The sequence below is a fragment of the Littorina saxatilis genome, linkage group LG1 (assembly GCF_037325665.1).
Source record: "Littorina saxatilis isolate snail1 linkage group LG1, US_GU_Lsax_2.0, whole genome shotgun sequence".
Classification (NCBI taxonomy): domain Eukaryota; kingdom Metazoa; phylum Mollusca; class Gastropoda; order Littorinimorpha; family Littorinidae; genus Littorina; species Littorina saxatilis.
The window spans coordinates 72985165-73008761 of record NC_090245.1 but is presented as its reverse complement, the minus strand read 5'-3'; the positions used below and the strand labels follow the sequence as shown (position 1 = coordinate 73008761).

Below are 23597 nucleotides of genomic sequence, written 5' to 3'. Positions count from 1 at the left end.
ATTGTCTCCCAAATAGTTATTTGAAAATAATTTCACCTAAATTTCGGAGAATATCTTTGAAGCCTGCGTAATTTTGGAGATCTCAATTTTGGCTGAAATACCAAGGAAATTGGAGCTAAGAAAAGAGCTGGAGTACACCATCACACAAAACTATGACCTGAACAACAAATCAACACCATCTCCTACAAAAAGTGAAAAAGCTTTAAAAAAATAAAAAATTAAGTAGATGTGCAATGCCAAGGCACTGCATACCCCCAACGAAGGACAAATCCGCTCTCTCTCTCTCTCTCTCTCTCTCTCTCTCTCTCTCTCTCTCTCTCTCTCTCTCTCTCTCTCTCTCTCTTGCTCTCTCACACACACATTCACACGCATACACACACCCCAAGTCACACACACACACACACACACACACACACACACACACACACACACACACACACACACACACTCATTCACACACAAACATAGGCCCTACACACAAACTCACGCACACGCACATACACATTCTCTCTCTCTCTCTCTCTCTCTCTCTCTCTCTCTCTCTCTCTCTCTCTCTCTCTCTCTCTCTCTCTCTCTCTCTCTCTCTCTCTTATTTTTTTGTATTAAACATGCCCCTCTCCTCTTTATTGGTATAATGTACACAAACCTTTTTCGGATGAAGGGACTTAAAAACCATATTAGATGTGTGATGATCTTAGCAATGTCTTGCTTGTTTGATTGATTTTCTTTAAAATGTAATGTATGGATTGAAGCATGATGTTGAGAAAGTGCAAGCTGCACTATACCACTTAATTCACATCAATTAAGTAGATGTGCAACGCCAAGGCACTGCATACCCCAGCGAAAGACAAACCTCTCTCTCTCTCTCTCTCTCTCTCTCTCTCTCTCAAACACACACGAGAAAGAGAAAGACTACAGGGAGGCATGACGTCATGATGCATTAATTGACGTCAAAGACTTTCGACCGTGACGTATTCTTCTTACGCGAGCTTTATCCATAGACTTGGAAACTACGGAATTTCTACCCGTCCAAAGCGGCCTTGGGTGGCGTTTGCTCAAAAAATGGGAGCGCCAATTTTACCCACCGTATTTTTGTTAGTATGGTCCCAATTTTTGGTGAACTTCCATCTCCAACTGTGGCCCATTTTCGGGCACAAAGAATCCTTCTTTATCATGTATTATTCGGTATGCACATTTCTCAATTTACCTCAATGCAATGCATTTTGTGTACATATGACTAATAGTCCAGGCATATTAGAGAACAACGTTGAAGTGACAATGACTAGGTTTAAAATGTCCCTTATCAGAAAGTTCAACCTCAGTCCTTTGATGTTTATTAAACACATTTTCATATAAAGTTGGCGCTTCATACGGAAAAATGGCTTTGAAATTGACCCAAATCCTTCTTTGGGCTCTGTAAATGTCGTTTGGGGGTATGGTTGTAAAATGGTATCTACTGGTCACCCCAATGTATAAACTGAAAACTCTTTCTGCACCAGAACACGCAGAAAGGATTGTATCTGCCTGATGTCTGATGCTTTTCAAAATCCCCAACCACTAACACCTTCAAAACGGACTTTAACTGACACTGTTGTTTTTCCCTATATAATCCTTACTATTTTTCCGAGACGTCGTCGTGTTGTGTATTTAGCTTGCCACAACCTCATACATGGTCCTAAAAGTTAAAGTTGAAGAAAATACTAAAGATAAATGAAAAAGCTGACGCAGTGTCATTCGCACCGTGAATCCCCCCATGGGAACATACTAAAGTCTGGTTCCAAATAGGCTCAATTTCCTTCTATTTCTTTGTATTTCTGCCTCGTAGGGGTAGGGGTGTTCAAACCAAAGGCACCTTTAAACCAAAATTCAAATCACACATCTTACAATACTAAGACACTCAGCAGTAAAAGGGTGTCTGCTGGTAAAAAATTCCAAACAATCCTAAAAGTACTTCACTACTAAAAGTGCTTTTAAAAAGAGCCGTTATTTTTCCCTCTATATTCAGTATTGTGTTTTCTGCGAACATGTTGTCTATTTAGATGGTTGTCGTGTGCACTTGAGTTGCTAAAGCGTTTTCAGTTGGGCATATGTCGAAAAGCAAAGAATTAGCCCTTTGAAAACCATCAGAACTGTCACACAAAAATAACATTTAGGCTACCTATCTCACCAACTGACCAAACATAGGGCTTTTCCTTATGTATTATGTATTGTCGTGTTTTTTGTAGCATACTTGTGAAAACAGCCACCACTGTTGTAAATGATACTTTAAAGAGCATTATTTCATTTTTACAGTTGAAGGACAACCTGGACTGCCGTATATTACAGCTGTTTTACAATCAGCCAAAATTTTCTTAACAAACGTATGTTAAGAACAACTCCCATAGTGAAATTGAAGGAAAACAAATTGAAAATCCCCCTGCCATAGAGGAGCTAAAGAATCAACAATAAACGACTGCATGGATAGCTTGATGCACGAATGCATTGCGGACATGTTTGTCTCCAACCAAGAGAAAGTTCCAAAAAATCCCTTTTGTGCTTCTTATTATACAGTGACGTCAAAGACAGCCTTTTCTGCTGTTCATACATTCAGGGGTTATGGTTACACTAAACGACGTAGTTGTAGCCATACTGCCATCCAGATTTATTTTTTCCTTGCGAGCAGTCACAGGGTGTTTGTGCTGTCTGCCAACCGTTAGATGACCCCGCCCAAGTCTGTTAAGGGACCGTTTGACCGTTATAGAACGCGTCTTTTTGATTTTTTGGCACAGTTGGAAACGGTTGATTTTTATCCCTACCATTGTTTCCAAACATTATATAGGAATGTTTTGTGAACAACGGATAATAGCCGCTACTCGCATGTGTAGCAAAAGTGAGCGTACATACTCACCCTGGTCGTCCAGCCGTTGTCCGTTGCCCGTCTTTATCTGTCTGTACTGAACATTACCTTTGGATATTTCTCCAACGCTATGAAGTGAAGAAACACCAAATGTTGCAAAATGTTGTATGACCCCAAGAGCTCAAAAAAGATACTTGAGAACCTTGACCTTACCTTAAGGTCAAGGTCGCAGGGAGAATGAATGTGGTCTAAAAACTGCAAAATTTCACATTGTGCCAGTTTTCTGGAAAACAAATTAAAAACAGCGGGCTTAGTTTTGTATGGTATACAAGAAAAAGAAAGCCTTATCTTCTGATACCATTTTGGTTGACCTCGCTTCAATGTCAAGATCACAGGAGCCCTTCAAAGTTGAATTGTATACATGTTTTGAAGTGACCTTGACCCTGAACTATGAAAAAAATCTTTCAAACTTCATAATTGTGTGGGGCACATGTTATAAACTGATATTGAGCCACATTTAGTCACATATCATCAAGGTCAAGGTCACTTTGCCCCTTATGAAATGTGACTGAAACGGGCAATTGAATCACTAAAAGTGACAATGTCTCTTTGTAGAAAGTGCCAATAAGTATGTTTATGCTTCCTATGTCTTGAATTGATAGCCTTGTGATGTGTGACCTTTGATGATCTTGACCTTGGCCAAAGGTCATGTGTAATTTGGTAGGAAAAATCTGTAAAACAGTTCTAATAGTGTACAATGTCCTTGCCAGCTTCAGTTGTTAGACCTTCACCTTCAAGGTCACCTGAAGGTCAAGGTCACTTTAAGACAAAGGTCAAGCATGAGAGTCGCATGGGCTTTGCTTTGTTAAGATTTTTTACCAAGACACATGGATTTCTTTACCCGGCTTGGTCACATTTTTCATAGGGGTCAATGTGACCTTGACCCTAACGATATGTGACCAGATGTGGCTCACTATGAAATTCTAACAAACGCCCCACTCAGTGTTTAAGTTTGTAAGAGATATCGTCCATAGTAAAGTTAAAGGGGCAAGCTCACATCAAAATATGTCTACAATTCAACTTTGAAGGGCTCCTCTGACCTTGACATTGAAGCGAGGTCAACCAAAATGGTATCAGAAGATAAGGCTTTCTTTTTCTTGTATACCATACAAAACTAAGCCCGCTGTTTTTAATTTGTTTTCCAGAAAACTGGCACAATGTGAAATTTTGCAGTTTTTAGACCACATTAATTCTCCCTGTGACCTTGACCTTATGGTAAGGTCAAGGTTCTCAAGTATCTTTTTTGAGCTCTTGGGGTCATACAACATTTTGCAACATTTGGTGTTTCTTCACTTCATAGCGTTGGAGAAATATCCAAAGGTAATGTTCAGTACAGACAGATAAAGACGGGCAACGGACAACGGCTGGACGACCAGGGTGAGTATGTACGCTCACTTTTGCTACACATGCGAGTAGCGGCTATTATCCGTTGTTCACAAAACATTCCTATATAATGTTTGGAAACAATGGTAGGGATAAAAATCAACCGTTTCCAACTGTGCCAAAAAATCAAAAAGACGCGTTCTATAACGGTCAAACGGTCCCTTAACAGACTTGGGCGGGGTCATCTAACGGTTGGCAGACAGCACAAACACCCTGTGACTGCTCGCAAGGAAAAAATAAATCTGGATGGCAGTATGGCTACAACTACGTCGTTTAGTGTAACCATAACCCCTGAATGTATGAACAGCAGAAAAGGCTGTCTTTGACGTCACTGTATAATAAGAAGCACAAAAGGGATTTTTTGGAACTTTCTCTTGGTTGGAGACAAACATGTCCGCAATGCATTCGTGCATCAAGCTATCCATGCAGTCGTTTATTGTTGATTCTTTAGCTCCTCTATGGCAGGCGGATTTTCACTTTGTTTTCCTTCAATTTCACTGTGGGAGTTGTTCTTAACATACGTTTGTTAAGAAAATTTTGGCTGATTGTAAAACAGCTGTAATATACGGCAGTCCAGGTTGTCCTTCAACTGTAAAAATGAAATAATGCTCTTTAAAGTATCATTTACAACAGTGGTGGCTGTTTTCACAAGTATGCTACAAAAACCACGACAATACATAATACATAAGGAAAAGCCCTATGTTTGGTCAGTTGGTGAGATAGGTAAATGTTATTTTTGTGTGACAGTTCTGATGGTTTTCAAAGGGCTAATTCTTTGCTTTTCGACATATGCCCAACTGAAAACGCTTTAGCAACTCAAGTGCACACGACAACCATCTAAATAGACTACATGTTCGCAGAAAACACAATACTGAATATAGAGGGAAAAATAACGGCTCTTTTTAAAAGCACTTTTAGTAGTGAAGTACTTTTAGGATTGTTTGGAATTTTTTACCAGCAGACACCCTTTTACTGCTGAGTGTCTTAGTATTGTAAGATGTGTGATTTGAATTTTGGTTTAAAGGTGCCTTTGGTTTGAACACCCCTACCCCTACGAGGCAGAAATACAAAGAAATAGAAGGAAATTGAGCCTATTTGGAACCAGACTTTAGTATGTTCCCATGGGGGGATTCACGGTGCGAATGACACTGCGTCAGCTTTTTCATTTATCTTTAGTATTTTCTTCAACTTTAACTTTTAGGACCATGTATGAGGTTGTGGCAAGCTAAATACACAACACGACGACGTCTCGGAAAAATAGTAAGGATTATATAGGGAAAAACAACAGTGTCAGTTAAAGTCCGTTTTGAAGGTGTTAGTGGTTGGGGATTTTGAAAAGCATCAGACATCAGGCAGATACAATCCTTTCTGCGTGTTCTGGTGCAGAAAGAGTTTTCAGTTTATACATTGGGGTGACCAGTAGATACCATTTTACAACCATACCCCCAAACGACATTTACAGAGCCCAAAGAAGGATTTGGGTCAATTTCAAAGCCATTTTTCCGTATGAAGCGCCAACTTTATATGAAAATGTGTTTAATAAACATCAAAGGACTGAGGTTGAACTTTCTGATAAGGGACATTTTAAACCTAGTCATTGTCACTTCAACGTTCCCTTCACTAAAGTGGCTAAGATGCCTGGACTATAAGTGCCAAAAGGTGCTCACAGAACAGAAGACGACTTTGTTTTACAATAAAAATGTTTCTAAAAACGTGTGTCTGCTGAAAATTGGTGTGTGTGTGGATGAATGTGCGAAGAGATAGTGGACATAATTTCGTGTGTCTGACTTGAACGGTTTTGAAGTTATCTTTGTTTAAAGTCAAAAATAACGCCAAAACCGGCCATCTGAAAACGGACATCGTGATACCTCGTGTTTTGAATATGCCACAGAAAAAAAACAAGAAGCACAAATGAATTGCATTTAGTTTGATTGAATGCCTGAAACATCGCTTTACAGACGAGACCAAACGTCAAATCTAAATCTCGAGAGAATTTTTTTTTTTCGATAACCGAATTTTAAGGTGTCGCACGCAAGATGTGTCGTCATCACGGCATACATTTTTCAATCGCAGATATTTACTAAATTTCTTTTTCAAAAACTCTGGAATTGATGTCGACACGTCAAGCGATAACGGTGTATCAAACTGCTGTCTTTCAAGTAATCCAGCAAAGACTGCAGAACTTTTGAACAGCATTTTTGAAAACGATTTGAAAATGTCGTCATATCTTGCGTGCGACAAAATGTTCGGTAATTAACGGTTATTTTCTTTTAAAAACAAAATTTACATGTACAAAGATCTACTTCATCTACGGAACCACGTGACACATTCTGTGTTCAAAATTTGTGAAGAAATCACGAACCACGAATGCGCTATCAAGTGTTGAAATTATGTCGTCAACATCTTTTCAGATCTTGCGTGCGACACCATCTTGCGTTCAACATAAAATGTCACTACCTTATCGAGTTTAATGGGTAAAACTAACTATTTGTTGTCTTAGTTTAATCTTCTTAATTAAAAGCGTAATAAAACCGAACTTCCAAGATGAATTTTAATTGAGATTAGCGAAAGAGCGGGCACGCAAGTCGACCTTAAAGTAAAAGAATGATAACACGAGCGTTTGTCGTGTTGTCTTGCGTGCAACACATTGTCCAAAAAGGAAAATGTATATTTTTCTCAGACGTTTTTTAAGTTGAAACCTTGAAACTTCTCACACATTTGGGGTTTAATCGCCCCCATGCATGGTAAAAGTCTTGTTGACCCTTGTCAGATTTCAAGGTCACGGCTGGGTCACATGTGGTTCAGAAAACGGATGAAACATATTTTTTCAGAGATTTTTGAAGCTAGAACCTTCAAACTTCAAACAACGCTTTTGCTTAATGATTGTTCAACATGGAGAATTCAAGGTTGATCCTTGAGAAATGTGAAGGTCATAGCAGGGTCTCGTGTGGGTAAAAAAAAAAACATAACCTTTTTCTCAGAGTTTTTCAAAGCAAGAACCTTGAAAGTTAACATTTTTGGGCTTAATAGCCTCCATACACGGTTAAAGTCTTGTTGACCTTTGTCGAATCTCAAGGTCACATATGGGCAAATCAAAAACACGAAAATGCATCATTATCTCAGTTGTTTTTAAAGGGAGAGCCTTCAAACATCACACAACTCTCAATGATTCTCCGACTTAAAGAAGTTAAGGTAGATCCTTGTCACATGTCAAGGTCACAGAAAGGTCTCGTACGGGTAAAACAAACAAAACAAACAGATAATATTCATTTTTTCAGCTTTGTTGTTTGCTAGAATAGAGGCACATGCCACCATTCCATTCAACATGACTCATAGAAATGTATGATGTATGACGTAATTGCATTGTGTGTAATGACGCGGCTGCCCTCGATGCTTAAATCTTTGAAACTTCCAACAGGTTTGAGGTTTGACAACTTCTGGACTTTGAAATCTGGTATGGTTGATCCTGGTAATATTAATTGGTCAAAACATCAAGATCAACAATTATAAAATAAGCACTTTCACCAATGTCAAGTGAGCAATAGCAGCAAACGTGAGTCTTATAAAGATTATCACTTTTTGTGTGACCTCAACTTGACCCCTCTGAATGCTCTCAATCATGGAAATTGACCAGACTTTGATTATAACCAAACAACATCAAAACTTTGGAATGTGTGAAGTTTCAAAGGTGTTGCTTAAAAGGCGTTCGTGAAAATGACAATTGTATGTGTCTGACTTCAATGCGACCCCGCTGCGACCTTGACGTTTGATTTTATCAACCAGACTTTCATCATGTGTGAATGACTTCAAACACTATAAAACTAGTTGAAGAAATTGACACAAAGTTTAAGCCAGATGGCACTGCTGTGACCTTGAAATTTGACAAACATTAACCAGGCGGTCACCTTTTTTAGAAAATATCCTTAAAGGATCTTTAACCTTACTGTGACCTTGGAATTTGATGAGGTTTAATTTAACTTGCGTAGTGTGCCAAGTTTCAAGGCCCTAGCTTCAAAAACATATGAGAAAACCTCATTGAAAAATGTATATGTTTGACCTCAACGCGACCCTGCTGTGACCTTGACTTTTTCAACCAGACTTTAATCGTGTGTGAACATTATACACTAGAACTGTGTGTATTTTCAAAGCTCGTGCTATAAACGCGCTGAATAAATTGAAAATATTCCACATTTGGACCAGATGTGACCCCGCTGTGACCTTGAACTTTGACAAAGATTAACCAGCAGGTCACTTTTAATGAGGTTTTATAAAAATGCTGAAAGTATGTGAAGTATGTAAAGTCTAACTGATCTAGTATTAAAACATGTAAGACGTGACAACGACAATTTTCCAGTTTGCAAAGGAAATTTAACCTCGCTGTGACCTTGAAATTCAATGTTGTTTAATGTGATGTGCACCATACCTGGAGGTCATTATACTTTGGTTGTGTGCCAAGTTTCAAAGCCCTAGCTTTAAAAACGTGCGAGATAACCTTAATGCTATGACTCAGTGCCGTTTTGAATGATATAACGAACAAAATTATCGTTATTTGTAAAATCATTTGGGTAAATTTATCTTTTCTTTTCGTAATTGGGTTCCAGCATCTGTTGTCTTAACAAAAATCACAATATCAGTCGTGTTTGTCAACTTTTATTTTTTAGCCCCTTTGTCCGCTTTTCGTGCGCACCTTTTGGCACTTAGTCATATGTATAATGTGTTTTCACTTTAGTTTTCTGTTAAAATGTAGAATTTTAGTTTTTCTATTTTCTATTTTTTATCTTGTATTTTTATTTCATTTTTGTAGTTCGTCCCTCTTTAGGGCGAGGGCTGGATGTAAAAAATCAGACAACTGCTTAATCTACAGGGTGACACGAAAAAAACAGATCCCACCAAAAGTTTAATATTTTCTGAAATAATCAGCCGATTCTTTTATTTTTTCAGGTGAGCCAAGCTGAAATGATGTTCTAACAGCCCACCAAGTTTGAGCTTCAAGATGTCATGGACAACGGAGCATAAGACATTTATAGTCGAGGCCTATTTTCGGTCGAATTCTATCCACGCTGCTCAACTGGAATTCAAAAGACAGTTTGGACGTAGAGACTTTCCTGTTAAATCAGTTATCTATGGATGGAGGGATAAGTTCAGAGACCATGGGACTGTCAATAACCTCAATAGTAAAAACCCTAACAGGGGATCCCACTCTGGTCGACCTAAATCAGCAAGGACACCGAGGAATATTGATTCAGTCAGAGAGTCTGTTGTGCGCAGCCCGAGCAAATCTGTTCGCCGGCGAAAATAGGCCTCGACTATAAATGTCTTATGCTCCGTTGTCCATGACATCTTGAAGCTCAAACTTGGTGGGCTGTTAGAACATCATTTCAGCTTGGCTCACCTGAAAAAATAAAAGAATCGGCTGATTATTTCAGAAAATATTAAACTTTTGGTGGGATCTGTTTTTTTCGTGTCACCCTGTACTACCCTCGTTAAATAAAGAATTGTCATTGTCATTGTCATTGTCTCTCTCTTACACAGACACAGAAACACACACACACACACAAACACACACACGCACGAATGCATGCACGCACACACACACATAAATAACCACATTCTCTCTCTCTCTCTCTCTCTCTCTCTCTCTCTCTCTCTTTGTTCTTGTTCTTGTTCTCTCTCTCTCTCTCAAACACACACACACACAAACACACACACACACACAAACACACACACACACACACACACACACACAGCCCAAGTCACACACGCACACACACACACACACACACACTCACTCACACGCACTCACTCACTCTCTCACACAAACACACACCCATACGCACATATAGACAGACGGACATACACACCTTTACAAACAAACACACATACACACACACATACACTTACGCACACGCACATGCACACACCCACTCTCTCTCTCTCTCTCTCTCTCTCTCTCTCTCTCTCTCTCTCTCTCTCTCTCTCTCTCTCTCTCTCTCTCTCTCTCTCTCTCTCTCTCTCTCTCTCTCTCTCCAGGGTTCGACACTAGCGGGGGCGGGGGGCGGAACGCCCCAGAGTTTTGTGTTCCGCCCCAAACATTGCTGAAGCTTGGGGCCCACTCCGCCCCAGGATAAATTCCAACAATGACAAACCGAAAATTCTAATGCCAGAGCCAATCACTAAAAATCGCCAGTCAAAGTCGTCACTGAAATTTGCGTTACGATCAATGCCGCAGTCAAGGAAAAAAAACATTGAAATCGTCAAAGGACATTGCTGCAAGGGAAATAACTCCCAGATTGCGCTCTTTAGCGTGAGAGATAAGTATCGCCTTCAAATGCCAAACGCAAAATGTGGCGACACATCCCTGGTGTAAAAAGACATGGAAATGAAGATGAAGAACAGGGTGGAGAGAAACGAAAAAAGGAGACCGATGCAGCCAAAAGCGCAAAGCGCTGTCGTAATTTCAATGTCAAATGGTTGAAAGAATTTCCCTGGCTTCAGTACGATGAAGAAAAACAGACAATGCATTGCCGCCCCAGCAATTTCCATCTCTGGGGCCAGTGTGGCCCCAGGCCAAATAAGTTAGTGTCGACCCCTGCTCTCTCTCTCTCTCTCTCTCTCTCTCTCTCTCTCTCTCTCTCTCTCTCTCTCTCTCTCTCTCTCTCTCTCTCTCTCTCTCTCTCTCTCTCTCTCTCTCTCTCTTACACACACACACACACACACACACACACACACACACACACACACACATTTACATACGCACGCATGCACGCACGCACACACACAGGCTCACACACACACACACACACACACACACACACACACACACACACACACAGTGACTCACACAAATCTCATACACACAAAACACACACTCATACGCACATAGACAGACGGACAAACACACCTTTACAAACAAACACACACACACACTCATACACACACAAACATACACACACACACACACACACACACACACACACACACACACACACACCGCGAGAGAGAAAGACTACAGGGAGGCATGACGTCATGATGCATTAATTGACGTCAAAGACTTTCGACCGTGACGTAATCTTCTTACGCGAGCTTTATCCATAGACTTGGAAACTACGGAATTTCTACCCGTCCAAAGCGGCCTCGGGTGGCGTTTGCTCAAAAAATGGGGGCGCCTATTGCACCCACCGTATTTTAGTTAGTATGTTCCCAATTTTTGGTGAACTTCCATCTCCAACTGTAGCCCCTGATCGGGCACAACGAATCCTTCTTTATCATGTATTATCGGTATGAAATTTTCTCAAGTCGTTCGTGGGATACCTCCAGCTTCGCTGGGATAAATAAATAACACCTATACTGGAACACATTAAACAACCCTAACCCACCCGGTGGCTGTGTGTAGCAGGCGAGGATGTCCATGGAGAAGAAGGGCTTGTTGGACCACTCGTGAGGGAAGAAGCCGATGGCTTTAGTGTTGAGGGGAGCAGGTAAATGGAACACAACGACCTTCTGAGCCGTCGCCCGCGTTCTGTTGCCGATGTGGAACACCTGCACACAGCAAGGAATGGATTGTACAACTTCGGATAACCAACAGGTCACTAACGACAAAACTGCATCCACATGTCTTTGATCGATTTGTATACAAGATGACCCCAAATTTGCCTTTAGGACCCTTCATGACCTCAAAAGTCAAACCATTTGACCTACAAATGTGCCTTTAGGACCCTTCTTGACCTCAAAAGTCAAACCATTTGACCTACAAATGTGCCTTTATGACCCTTCTTGACCTCAAAAGTCAAACCATTTGACCTACAAATTTGCCTTTAGGACCCTTCATGACCCCTTTTTTTAGCGTATCACCAACTCATGTCCCTAAAAGGAAAATTTCCTGTGAGGACGTTAAGGACCCCCCGGTGGTTTTTTTTTCATGACCTCAAAAGTCAAACCATTTGACCTACAAATGTGCCACTTTGTGGACTAATCAAGCAAAAGCAGAAGTTCACGTATACCATGTACGACATTATTTGATTACCAGATGTAGAAGTTATTGAGAGTTTTGTGGGTTGCATTTTTTGGGGTCACCCTGTACATCGGCGATCTTCCAAATCAGTATGTTGACGCTATCGGGTCTGACCTATCCACAACACATTGAACGAGTCAGTTGACCGACTTAGATCAGTTCAAATCGATTAGTCGTTTTAAATTGTAATGCTTGGTCTGACCAATGAAAGATAACTGCAATCGTAAAACGCTTATAATTTAGAACTTTAACATGCACGAATACCATCATTGGTATCCCAACATTTCATTGTGGATGCTCATTGAAGCCAGTGAACAGGACATGTACAGCTAGAAAAAGCAATTGACGAAAGTGTGCCCCAGAGAAACCAATCACACTATCGATCACATACCCTAGGCGTTCCTTTGTCGTCGGTATAGTAGACCCACTTGTTCTTGTCGTCTTTGTAGAGCAGCGAGATCTTGGTGACAGCTCCCCACCTCCCTTTCAACTTCCCCGTCTCTCCCAACCCAGCCATCTTTAGCCCCTCCACCCGGGATGGCCTGTTGAACCGTACCTCCAGCAGCCGGTGCTCGTGTGAGTGTAGGCCCAGGGTGGGGAAGAGGTAGGGCAGGTAGTTCACGCCCATGATGGCTCGCCAGGCTTGCTTAGGGTTGCCACGCGCTGAGATCGAATCCGTCGGGGTGGGCTTGGCGGCGTAACGCCATGCTGGCTTCTTCTGGCACTGTGGCCCAGGGGCGATGGCTGAAGAATGTGCAAAGAATGACACAATGGCGTGTGTAGTGTATGAGGGGCTGTGCGTTTCTCTATCTATGCATACGTTTGACGAACTATTAGCTTTTACGATTCTCTAGACCAACCGAAGGGTAAGACTCAGGGCAGCAGATGGTCAGATACACGTATACACACACACGTACGTCCGGCTTTCTGTTGCTTCATATTTTTTTTTAAAGGAGTCTTCCAAATCACACTGTGTCGACTCGCAACAACAAAACAACAACAAAAAAAGAAGAAGAAGAAGAAGAAGAAGAAGAAGAAGAAGAAGAAGAAGAAGAAGAAGAAGAAGAAGAAGAAGAAGAAAAAAGCGTTACGTGCTTTTTTCGCAAAAATGCTGAAATCTATAAACGAAAGAAAGACACGTATTGTGTCATTATAACTAAGCTCTCTCTCTGAATTTTATGTATGTGGTCTTTCGTCATTATAACTGAATAGAAAAAGATGAAGCCTTTCTCACATGATTGTACAGCGCCCGTTGTATTACTCTGTGCTTCAGACTTGTCTTTCATGCCCAGAAAGGACTTGCTAGAACTTAATGCTCCCTGACTGCGTGCTCCTTTCACTTCTTGTACCGTGGCCTGTATGGAGACTTTTTCGTCCTTACCTGTTCAGTAAATGAACAAGAAGTGTCAAAGATTTCACATACAAAAGTTATCAATCAAAATTCTTACCATATGCACTGATACAGATACTGGTATGCAGACACCAACACCGACACGGGCAGATACGTAGAAGCAAACAGAAGCACAAAGACACAGACACGCACGCACATACACCAGGGGCGGACGAGGGGGGGGGGGGGGGGGTTCTGGGGTTTCCGGACCCCCCCCCCCCCCACCCAAAAAATAAAAATAATTTTTGTGGGGTTTTTTGGGGTTGAGTTTCAATTTTTGGGGTATTAATCAGTGACAAAATCTGCTGCATGAAACTGGTAATGATCATCTTCAGAATGCACCAGATTGCACCATTTTCCATCCTTTTTTTCAACATTTTCCGGGGGGGCATGCCCCCGGACCCCCCTAGAAAGCTAGGCGCTTCGCGCCGTCGGCTCGGCGCTTCGCGCCTTCACACCCATATCTTCCCAATATACTTTTGGAACCCCCCCCCCCCCCCATAAAATGAACTCATCCGTCCCTGTACACACACGCACAACGCGAACATACAGATACACAGACGCACACCACCTAGAGTGGCCAACCCCAAAGGGCACAATAGTACTCTTTTCCCTTTCCGATCCCACAATCCATCAACTCAAAGTTAAACTGACCATTGTAACACGATAACTACCGTGAACAAAACTAAATCTTCCCTGCCAGTTCCTATTTCTGACTTCAGGTCACCTTTTTGCAGCAGTAAAGACAGTTGGTAGCCCCCCAAAACACACACACACACACACACACATACACACACACACATACACACACACTCCTACCTTCACACAAATGATCATGCTTGTGTTACTAGCAAGAATGCACTGGTGATACCACAAACTAATCTTCACCTTCCGCCCTTTTCGGCTGTTCAGACTTGAGGTCCTCATCGCTGGCACAGTATCTGAGGGTGACGGCCATGAAAGGCACCCCGGACCACACCACGGGGGCCATACGTAGGGTGGACGTCATCAGTCCTTCCTTCAGTTGTTCATCTGTTGTATCCTCGGGCCGCGCCAGGTTGCCATCTGCCACAAACTCCTAGGGGGTAGGAGTTGGGGATGGAGGTAGGAGTTGGGGATGGGGGTTGGGGGCGGAGAGGTAGAGAACAGTGTCAGAGTAACTGTCGTCATGGGACAGACTAGACAACATGAAAATGCGTGTCGGGAGAGAAATGGTTGGAGGCTGGAGAGACGCAGGTAGGGACGTACCGACACTCACTAACACACACACACACACACACACACACACACAAACACACACACACACACACATACACACACACACACACACACACACACAGAGAGAGAGAGAGAGAGAGAGAGAGAGAGAGAGAGAGAGAGAGAGAGAGAGAGAGAAAGAGAAAGAGAAAGAGAGAGAGAGATACATAGACCGACGGAGAGAGAGAGAGAGAGAGAGAGAGAGAGAGAGAGAGAGAGAGAGAGAAAGAGAGAGAGAGAGAGAGAGTATTACACAGAGAGAAATCGGGGTGAAATATAAACAATTAGGCGGGGATAGTTTCGTTAGCTTGTGTTGCTTACTTCTACTGCAAATAGCCAATGCAGGGTGTGCAAACAGGCACGCAAACGAACAAACAGACAGTGGTCGTGTCAACTTCTCCAACATGAAAAGAATCCTACATCACCCATCTCTTCACCCGAGTCGGGGTCGTCTCCATTCTGTGCGTTTCATGTACAAATCTAAATTTCTCTTTTATGGCAAGGATCCTACACCACCCACCTCTTCATCCGAGTCGGTGTCGTCCACATTATGTACTTCCCACGTTAGGTTTTAACTTCTCTTTCGTGACAAGAATCCTACATCACCCACCTCTTCATCCGAGTTGGAACGTGAGCATTCTGTACTTTTTATGTCAAGATCTAAACGTCTTTAACCCTATATCACCCACCAGCTCTGAAAGTCAAAAAAATGGTGCACTAGCCTTTGAATATAGTTATTCTGAAAATGTACTCGCCAGAGAGCAAACTTTACTAGCCAAACCAACAATTTGTTTCAGCGACTTTACACGCATTTGGCGAGTAGATGAACGTTTCTACTCGCCAGTTGCATCTTTCTACTCGCCATGGCCAGTAAATTACTCGCAACCTTCAGGGTTGCCCACCTCTTCATCAAAGTCGGGAGCATGGGCATTCTTTACTTTTCATGTCAAGATCTTAACTTCCGTAGCATGACAAGAATCCTACATCACCCACCTCTGTATCCGTGTCGGGAACGTCCACATTCTGTACTTTTCCTTCGTCGTTGACGTAAGTGACCACGTAGCTATCCACGTACCCTCCGCGCTTGTCCATAGGGCCGAACATATCCCCCTCCCTGCCCTTGACCATCCAGCCATCGACTCGGACGGGGTTATTGAAGCCGAACTCTATGTAGGAGGCTGGGGAAAGGTTGTTGAGTTTCAGCTCCTCTTCTTTGATCTGGCCTGCCTTGAGCAGCTGTCCCCCCAACAAAGTCCTGTTTGTGCTTTCGCGGTCTGTGCATTCTTTCTGGTCGTCTTCTGAAATCGTTGTAAGTGTGGTTAAAAGAAAAAGAAAAAGAAAAAGAAGAAGAAGAAGAAGAAGAAGAAGAAGAAGAAGAAGAAGAAGAAGAAGAAGAAGAGTTGAAGCAGCAGTAGCACCCAATACACACATAGACATAGACATAGGGCCTAGACATATAACACTTTATTATCTCAATTATGAGAAACTCGGGTGTGGTGTATCACAATAAACAACATAAAACGTAAGAACATTGATAAAATATCGAGGCGCAGATAGTCAGCTCACCCATGCATGAATGTTTACGGCGCCGGATTTTACACCCACACCCATCCCCCCCCCCCCACACACACACACACACACACTCAAACACACACACACACACACACACACACACACACACACACACACACACACACACACACACACACATTGGAAGGGAGAGGGAAGCTGGGAGGGTGTGTACAATATTGTAGTCTCACATTCGTAATTAATAAGTTACAAAATCTAAGAGGATCTTGAAACATACCGGAATCGGGTTCAGGTTCGGCTGACTTTGGTTTATCATCTCTTATCTCTGCTGTCCTGCAAGAAAGTAAAATTACTAGATCTACCTATGAACAACAAAAAGGGGTGACACGGACAGATAGAGAGATAGACAGGCAGACAGGCAGACAGGCAGAGAGAAAGTACAAGAAACAGAGTCGTATACATCAGCTTTCCATAATGATCGAATGATTTTACTGAAGCCATTCTTTTGATCAAAAGCTGAAGGCAAGATAGCCTGTTCGTTTTACTCCATTGACTACTGTAATTGTTGTGTCTTTTTGACTGAAGGCGACAGTGCTTACACGGGTAATCAAGACTCATTCACGATCACCCCAGTAAGACTAAGAGTGACGAGGAAGTATGTTATGCACATGTATGAAAGAGAAATAAACACATCGTACTATCATAATTATCTCTGACCAGCTTGTGCTGATAAACAATCCTTCTGGGAGAAAAATACAACTTACAGTTTTATGTTAGTGCCATGCGCGCAGTATCCAAGCACGCAGAATATCAGCCATATTCTGAGCATGGTTTCATTGTCATCTTTATTTCAGGTTTTGTCATTTTTGAAGGCTTTTTCGATGAACCTAGACATTCTTCTCCCCCTTCATGACATGGCGTTTCCAACAATGACGTAAAAGTGTAGATCCAAAATGTCGTCAGAAAGAAAGTGCAAAGACAGAGTGCACATAAGTGATAGTTTCGGTCAGCGTTGCGTGATGAACTTGTTCGTGTTGATCTCAGAACTAGATGTGTGTGTACACAGGAGCTTGTATCCAATCGCCGGTCGATCATTATCTACTCCTTATTAGTTTACTTTTATTTACTCCTTACTTCCATACAGTCTACTACTACTATTTACTAATAAATAGTAGTAGTAAGGGTAAGCATGCAGCAGTAAATAATAAGCATGCAGGAGTAAATAATTATCGACCGATGGTTGGATACAAGCTCCTGTGTGTGTGTACGTGTGTGTGTGTGATGTGTGTGTGTGATGTGTCTATGTGATGCAGGGGCGGACGAGGGGGGGGGGCACAGGGGGCACGTGCCCCCCCCCCCCCCGAAAAAAAAAAGAAAAAAAAAATTGGAAAGCTGATTCTATGACTATTTCTAAGTTCAAATGGCACCAGATGGCACCATTTTGCTTCTTTGGGCCAAAAATTTTTCCGGGGGGGCATGCCCCCGGACCCCCCTAGCAAATTCGGGCGCTTCGCGCCCATCACATTCACTTTCGATTCAAAGTGCCCCCCCCCCTTACAAAGCAACTGATCCGCCCCTGTGATGTGTGTTTGTGTGTTTTGCGCGTGCTTGCGTGTGTGTGTACGTGTGTGCGTGTGTGTGTGTGTGTGTGTGTGATGTGTGTGTGTGTGTGTGATGTGTGTGTGGTGTGGTGTGGTGTGGTGTGTGTGTGTGTGTGTTTTGTGCGTGCTTGCGTGAGTGTGTGTGTGTGTGTGTGTGTGTGTGTGTGTGTGTGTGTTAGACGGGAACGTGGCTGGAAGTATAGCTCTTCAGGCGGATTCAGTCTCTTCGTAGCCGGATACTTTTTACATTTAGTCAAGTTTTGACTAAATGTTTTAACATAGAGGGGGGAATCGAGACGAGGGTCGTGGTGTATGTGTGTCTGTCTGTCTGTCTGTCTGTCTGTCTGTGTGTGTGTGTAGAGCGATTCAGACTAAACTACAGGACTGATCTTTATGAAATTTGACATGAGATTTCCTGGGTATGATATCCTCAGACGTTTTTTTCATTTTTTTTTATAAATGTCTTTGATGACGTCATATCCGGCTTTTCGTGAAAGTTGAGGCGGCACTGTCACGCTCTCATTTTTCAACCAAATTGGTTGAAATTTTGGTCAAGTAATCTCCGACGAAGCCCGGACTTCGGTATTGCATTTCAGCTTGGTGGCTTAAAAATTAATTAATGACTTTGGTCATTAAAAATCTGAAAATTGTAAACAAAATATTTTTTTTATAAAACGATCCAAATTTACGTTCATCTTATTCTCCATTATTTTCTGATTCCAAAAACATATAAATATGTTATATTTGGATTAAAAACAAGCTCTGAAAATTAAAAACATAACAAGAAGAGCAAACGCTCGATCGAGTCACTTTCGCAGTTCTGAATATTATATGAGGCATCAGATGGACAGGAAGAAATTGCTATTCACAACACAATGAGTCACGTTCACATAAAATTTGAGCCCGGTCACTTTTATAGTTTCCGAGAAAAGCCCAACGTTAAGTTGTGTGTTGCCGAACAGAAAAGGCTAGTTATCTCCCTTGTTTTTCTGATAACGTTCGTAAAAGGCTACATATGTAAATACTTTGATGTAAAGAATAATCCTACAAAGTTTCAATCACATCCGATGAACTTTGTCAAAGATATAAAATGTCTAATTTTTCCTTTGACGCTGACCTGTGACCTTGAAAAAGGTCAAAGGTCAACGAAACCATCGTTAAAGTGTAGAGGTCATTGGAGGTCACGACTAAACAAAATATGAGCCCGATCGCTTTGATAGTTTCCGAGAAAAGTCCAACGTTAAGGTGGTGTCTACGGACGGCCGGCCGGCCGGACGGCCGGCCGGACAGACTAACACTGACCGATTACATAGAGTCACTTTTTCTCAAGTGACTCAAAAATTATGATCAAAATTAAATTTTCGAAATAAATTTAAAAACACTTTCATCTTATTCCTTGTCGGTTCCTGATTCCAAAAACATATAGATATGATATGTTTGGATTGAAAACACGCTCAGAAAGTTAAAACGAAGAGAGGTACAGAAAAGCGTGCTATCCTTCTCAGCGCAACTACTACCCCGCTCTTCTTGTCAATTTCACTGCCTTTGCCATGAGCGGTGGACTGACGATGCTACGAGTATACGGTCTTGCTGCGTTGCATTGCGTTCAGTTCCATTCTGTGAGTTCGACAGCTACTTGACTAAATGTTGTATTTTCGCCTTACGCGACTTGTTTTTATATTTTTTATATTTTTTATTTTTTTTAACATTTCCAGAAAACGAACGAAGGAGTAAACACAAGCCGACTTTTTCTCTGTCCGTTTACTTATCAACAACGACACGAGAGGGAAAATAATACAAAAAGAATAAACGAGTTTACTGGAGTCTCATAAACTCCATGCACGCCGATGCCCTTCACACGAGAATCGACCAAATTCCAGGGAACATGCCCGCGGCAAGTCCAATCCCACAGATTTCAATTTGTCGATGTTGTTGGCCCAAGTCTTCGCTTTCCATGAGCATGGCGAACTGCAATCAACATTTATCCGGTTTTGTTTAGACCGTTCTTCAATCAGTGGCAGACACCTCGGTCTATAATCAACGTTCAGGGACCACACGCATCAATCTGTGTTTTGACGAGTGGCGTCCTTGATTGGAAAGTGAGGGAAAGGGGAGGGAATGGGGTTGGCAGGGAGAAGAACCGATGAGGAGGGTGATGGCAGATTTAAAGTGTGTGTGTGTGTGTGTGTGTGTGTGTGTGTGTGTGTGTGTGTGTGTGTGTGTAGTGTGTCAGAGAGAGAGAGCGAGAGAGAGAGAGAGAGAGAGAGAGAGAGAGAGAGAGAGTGTGTGTGTGTGGAAGAGAGAAAAGATATATCGATATTATTTGTGTGTAAAGTGAGGTTTGTATGTGTTGACGGGTTTCCAGACCTAGCAGATACTGCGTGCAATGCACCTTTCACTGTTCAGATTGAATTGACAATAGTTTTCTAATAGGTTCAGAGCAATTGCCAATTATTATAAATTCCAAGTAACCACAGAACACTCTCCGTAGACGATGTGACAGACAGGCGGACAGACTGACAAACAGACACTGAAACAGAAAGACAGTCCTACAGACAGTCCGACAGACAGTCCGACAGACAGACAAACACACACACACACACACACGCATCCGCATGGACATCATCCTCGAGTTTGCCAATGTTTATCACAGAAAAAAGTATAGAAACATTACAACAACCCAGCTTGACAAAAACAATGACACCATAGCTACACTCGGCGAAAACAATCGACTATAGACTAATTTAGTATTACTCAAAAACAATAATTCTTTATGTATTACACTTTCTTGCTCAAATATCCCTGGCACTTGGATATGCATGGCTCGGCTGCGATCAGTGCATCAATGGCTATGACACTCAATTTTCTAACATACCTTTTCATCTTCCAATACTAAACACATAGACTTTAACAAAGACATGAAATCTATGCACCACAAACCAGAGATACTCTGCACAAACGAATCACCACGGCTACTCTTAGTGACAAAACAGCAATCCGAACAATGATCTCCAACAGCTAAAATAAACTACAAACAAATAACAAACGACGACTTTGCAACGCTGACCACACCATCAATGTTGAGGCCAGCTCAGTGAACAATGATAGCCGATTTTTTTTCTTCTAATACAAACACCATGCACATTCCTCAGCACGACACTGATTTCTGATTCAAGTGTCAACGAAGCATGTCAATGGGAAATGCTCTAATTCAAAAACAGATTTACTGTAACAGCAACAGAGATTTGGATGATATGTTGAATGTGTCACAACCTCATAATCAAACTCAAAACACCACATCCCAGCTATGGCCCTTTTTTTTTCTTGGAAGGGCCCCGAGTGCCATCGTATAAAACAGAAAAAGAAGAAGCATGCAGAGCGAACGTAAACACAAATCTATAGACTAAAACATTTTAACAAAATCTTTGTCAAAAAACAGTGTTAAAAATATCTCATTACAGTCCAGTCTCCTTTTCTCTGCCTAAAATAAAATCGAAATCATGACAGTTGACCTTTTTTTGTACAACGCTGTTCCTTCTGGACACAACAGAAACAAGTCCCTCACAAGTAATGAGTCTGAATTTAACATGTCAAACTGCAGACTAATGCGTACTACTCCGCAGCGCCAAATCAACAGAACTAATAAATAACAAAAATGGATAAACGCGAAGGGCTCCCCATTATAGACTCACTGTTCAAGTGACTTTTTCCAACCACTGAACCAGCAGCGTGACAGTTAAATTCGCACCTTGCTTCTAGTTCAGTTGTTTCAATTAATGCACCGCTAATGTCCCAGTCTCAAAGCCGTTACATTTATTGGAAGAGTCCTTTCATTCAACTTGCCAGACAAAGCTGCGTCAATTTGGCAAAAATATGTATGAAGTCTCTTCAATAATTAACCCATTCTTGGCTAGAAATGCGCAATTTCAGACATGTGACCGAGCTATGTCACGGACTCGATCACGATTTCCCGACATGAGGCATCTGAAAGAAATTGAAAGCAAAACAACTGAGAGTTGTAATCATGAATAGCTTGTTCTCCCTTTGAGACTGTCAATCGTGTGGACCTTGTTCTCCGGGACAAAAGAAATCTGCATACGTGCACTCAATCAATAATGGAGATTTGGGAAGCCGAATCCACGAAAACAAGATACGCTCTCAAGACCAGACCAACTCCCTTCCGTTGTTTAATTCCAGGATGAGCACGGTTGAGGAAGAGGGACCTTGGATGCATTGTCGTTCCCAGTCGATAGTGTCATTAGAAAGTCATTGCGCGAGGCTGTTCACTAAATCACTCTCTTGTCAGCTCGGACAGTCCGGAACTTGGCAAACGAAGCGACGACCTATGTTCCCCTGCAACAGAAAGACGTACAATGTCTTCTTCCGCTGATTGAAGAGCCGACAGGAAATTGTGACGGGGTGAGCGCATGGATGGGGGTGTGAAGGGGACGAGGAGCAAGGGGAGTTGTCAGACTGAAAGGCACAGGGCTTCCCTTGTAGACAACTTGGCTCACCATCTCAAATCTTGCCAGGCTTTTATTTGGAATAAGGCAATCCCTCCACTTGGACACATACCAAAACACAACAGCCAAACAACTTTCTGTGCAAAGTGAGAATTGTTTGACGAATTGATTTCACAAAAAGCCAGTATTGATTCATAAAATATTGACCGGTCTGCACAGAGAGCACCTAGGCTGTTGGTTGTTGGTATATGTATAAGTAGAGGGATGGTCTCATCCTATGTAAATGTCTGGCTAAAAAGTCTGAATTGTTAAGACGTGAAAGACTGTGCCTTTAAGTCCCAATGTTTCTCTGATGTTCATTTCACCTTGTTTATTTAGTGAGCGTATCTTTAGCTTCCAAATAAGTTCTTCTCGATTTCGGGAACAGACTATACTCAGTTTTAAGATGCTTATATTTGCAATCACCTTCAGGCAGTCAGACTGATTATCTACTTATCTTACTTAATATATAATTGTCTCTAGTGATAAAATATGTAAATCAATAATAAACAATAGTAATCACAATTCTTTTTTAAACCCTCATATATTGTCTATTAAAATGTGCACATTGAATGGAAAATTGGCTTTGGCGCATGTAAACCTGCCTGTCAACCGTGTTTAAACGTATCATATTAGTTAAAGATTGCCATTAAGACATTTGAGACTAACAACACGGGCAGGTAGAAGTTCACGTAGATGCGCCAGGGTCCAGCAAAAAATGTTCCCCCCCTATGAAGCGTTGTTCATTGCAATAAGCAATTGATTTTCTTGCCTATTGCACATCCCAGATCCGTAAGTCACAACAAAATTGTTAGTTAATTAGATCAAATATATCAAGGCTACTGAAGTCTCACACCACGCACGTTTAAAACCATTCGGCATTGATCGTTTGTACATCCATTCATGCTCGAATAAGACAATGTCACATGATTTATCTTTGCCGAACACGAACAGACTTACCTTGCTTCTTAAACGCCTGCAGAATCTTCTGCCGGCTTTTCCGCGACATCTCTTTCTTGCCACGCAT

At 41.8% G+C, this 23597-nt stretch overlaps 2 protein-coding genes across 4 annotated transcripts in view; both read right to left on the bottom strand.

The window, feature by feature from the left end:
• Positions 1 to 17381, bottom strand: part of LOC138978151 (uncharacterized) — a 31535-nt gene extending 14154 nt beyond the window's left edge. Inside the window, exons 1-7 of one of the 3 annotated variants that reach the window (XM_070350810.1) lie at positions 17232 to 17381; positions 16745 to 16800; positions 15931 to 16235; positions 14569 to 14758; positions 13525 to 13671; positions 12682 to 13034; positions 11656 to 11818 (exon numbers count right to left, since the gene is read on the bottom strand). In XM_070350810.1, the coding sequence (XP_070206911.1) occupies positions 11656 to 11818; positions 12682 to 13034; positions 13525 to 13671; positions 14569 to 14758; positions 15931 to 16235; positions 16745 to 16800; positions 17232 to 17296 (1279 nt within the window). In that variant the 5' untranslated portion in view covers positions 17297 to 17381. Of the gene's footprint in view, positions 1 to 11655; positions 11819 to 12681; positions 13035 to 13524; positions 13672 to 14568; positions 14759 to 15930; positions 16236 to 16744; positions 16801 to 17231 lie in introns of those variants that run through there. The other 2 variants (XM_070350818.1, XM_070350826.1) reach the window with 2 other exon arrangements.
• Positions 17382 to 20703: 3322 nt separating this feature from the next.
• LOC138978207 (uncharacterized) overlaps positions 20704 to 23597 on the bottom strand; it is a 31468-nt gene continuing 28574 nt past the window's right edge. The window contains exons 3-4 of the mRNA XM_070350874.1: positions 23531 to 23597; positions 20704 to 22421 (exon numbers count right to left, since the gene is read on the bottom strand). The exon at positions 23531 to 23597 is cut by the window's right edge and continues 138 nt beyond it. Of these exons, the coding sequence (XP_070206975.1) occupies positions 22371 to 22421; positions 23531 to 23597 (118 nt within the window). The 3' untranslated portion in view covers positions 20704 to 22370. The remainder of the gene's footprint in view (positions 22422 to 23530) is intronic.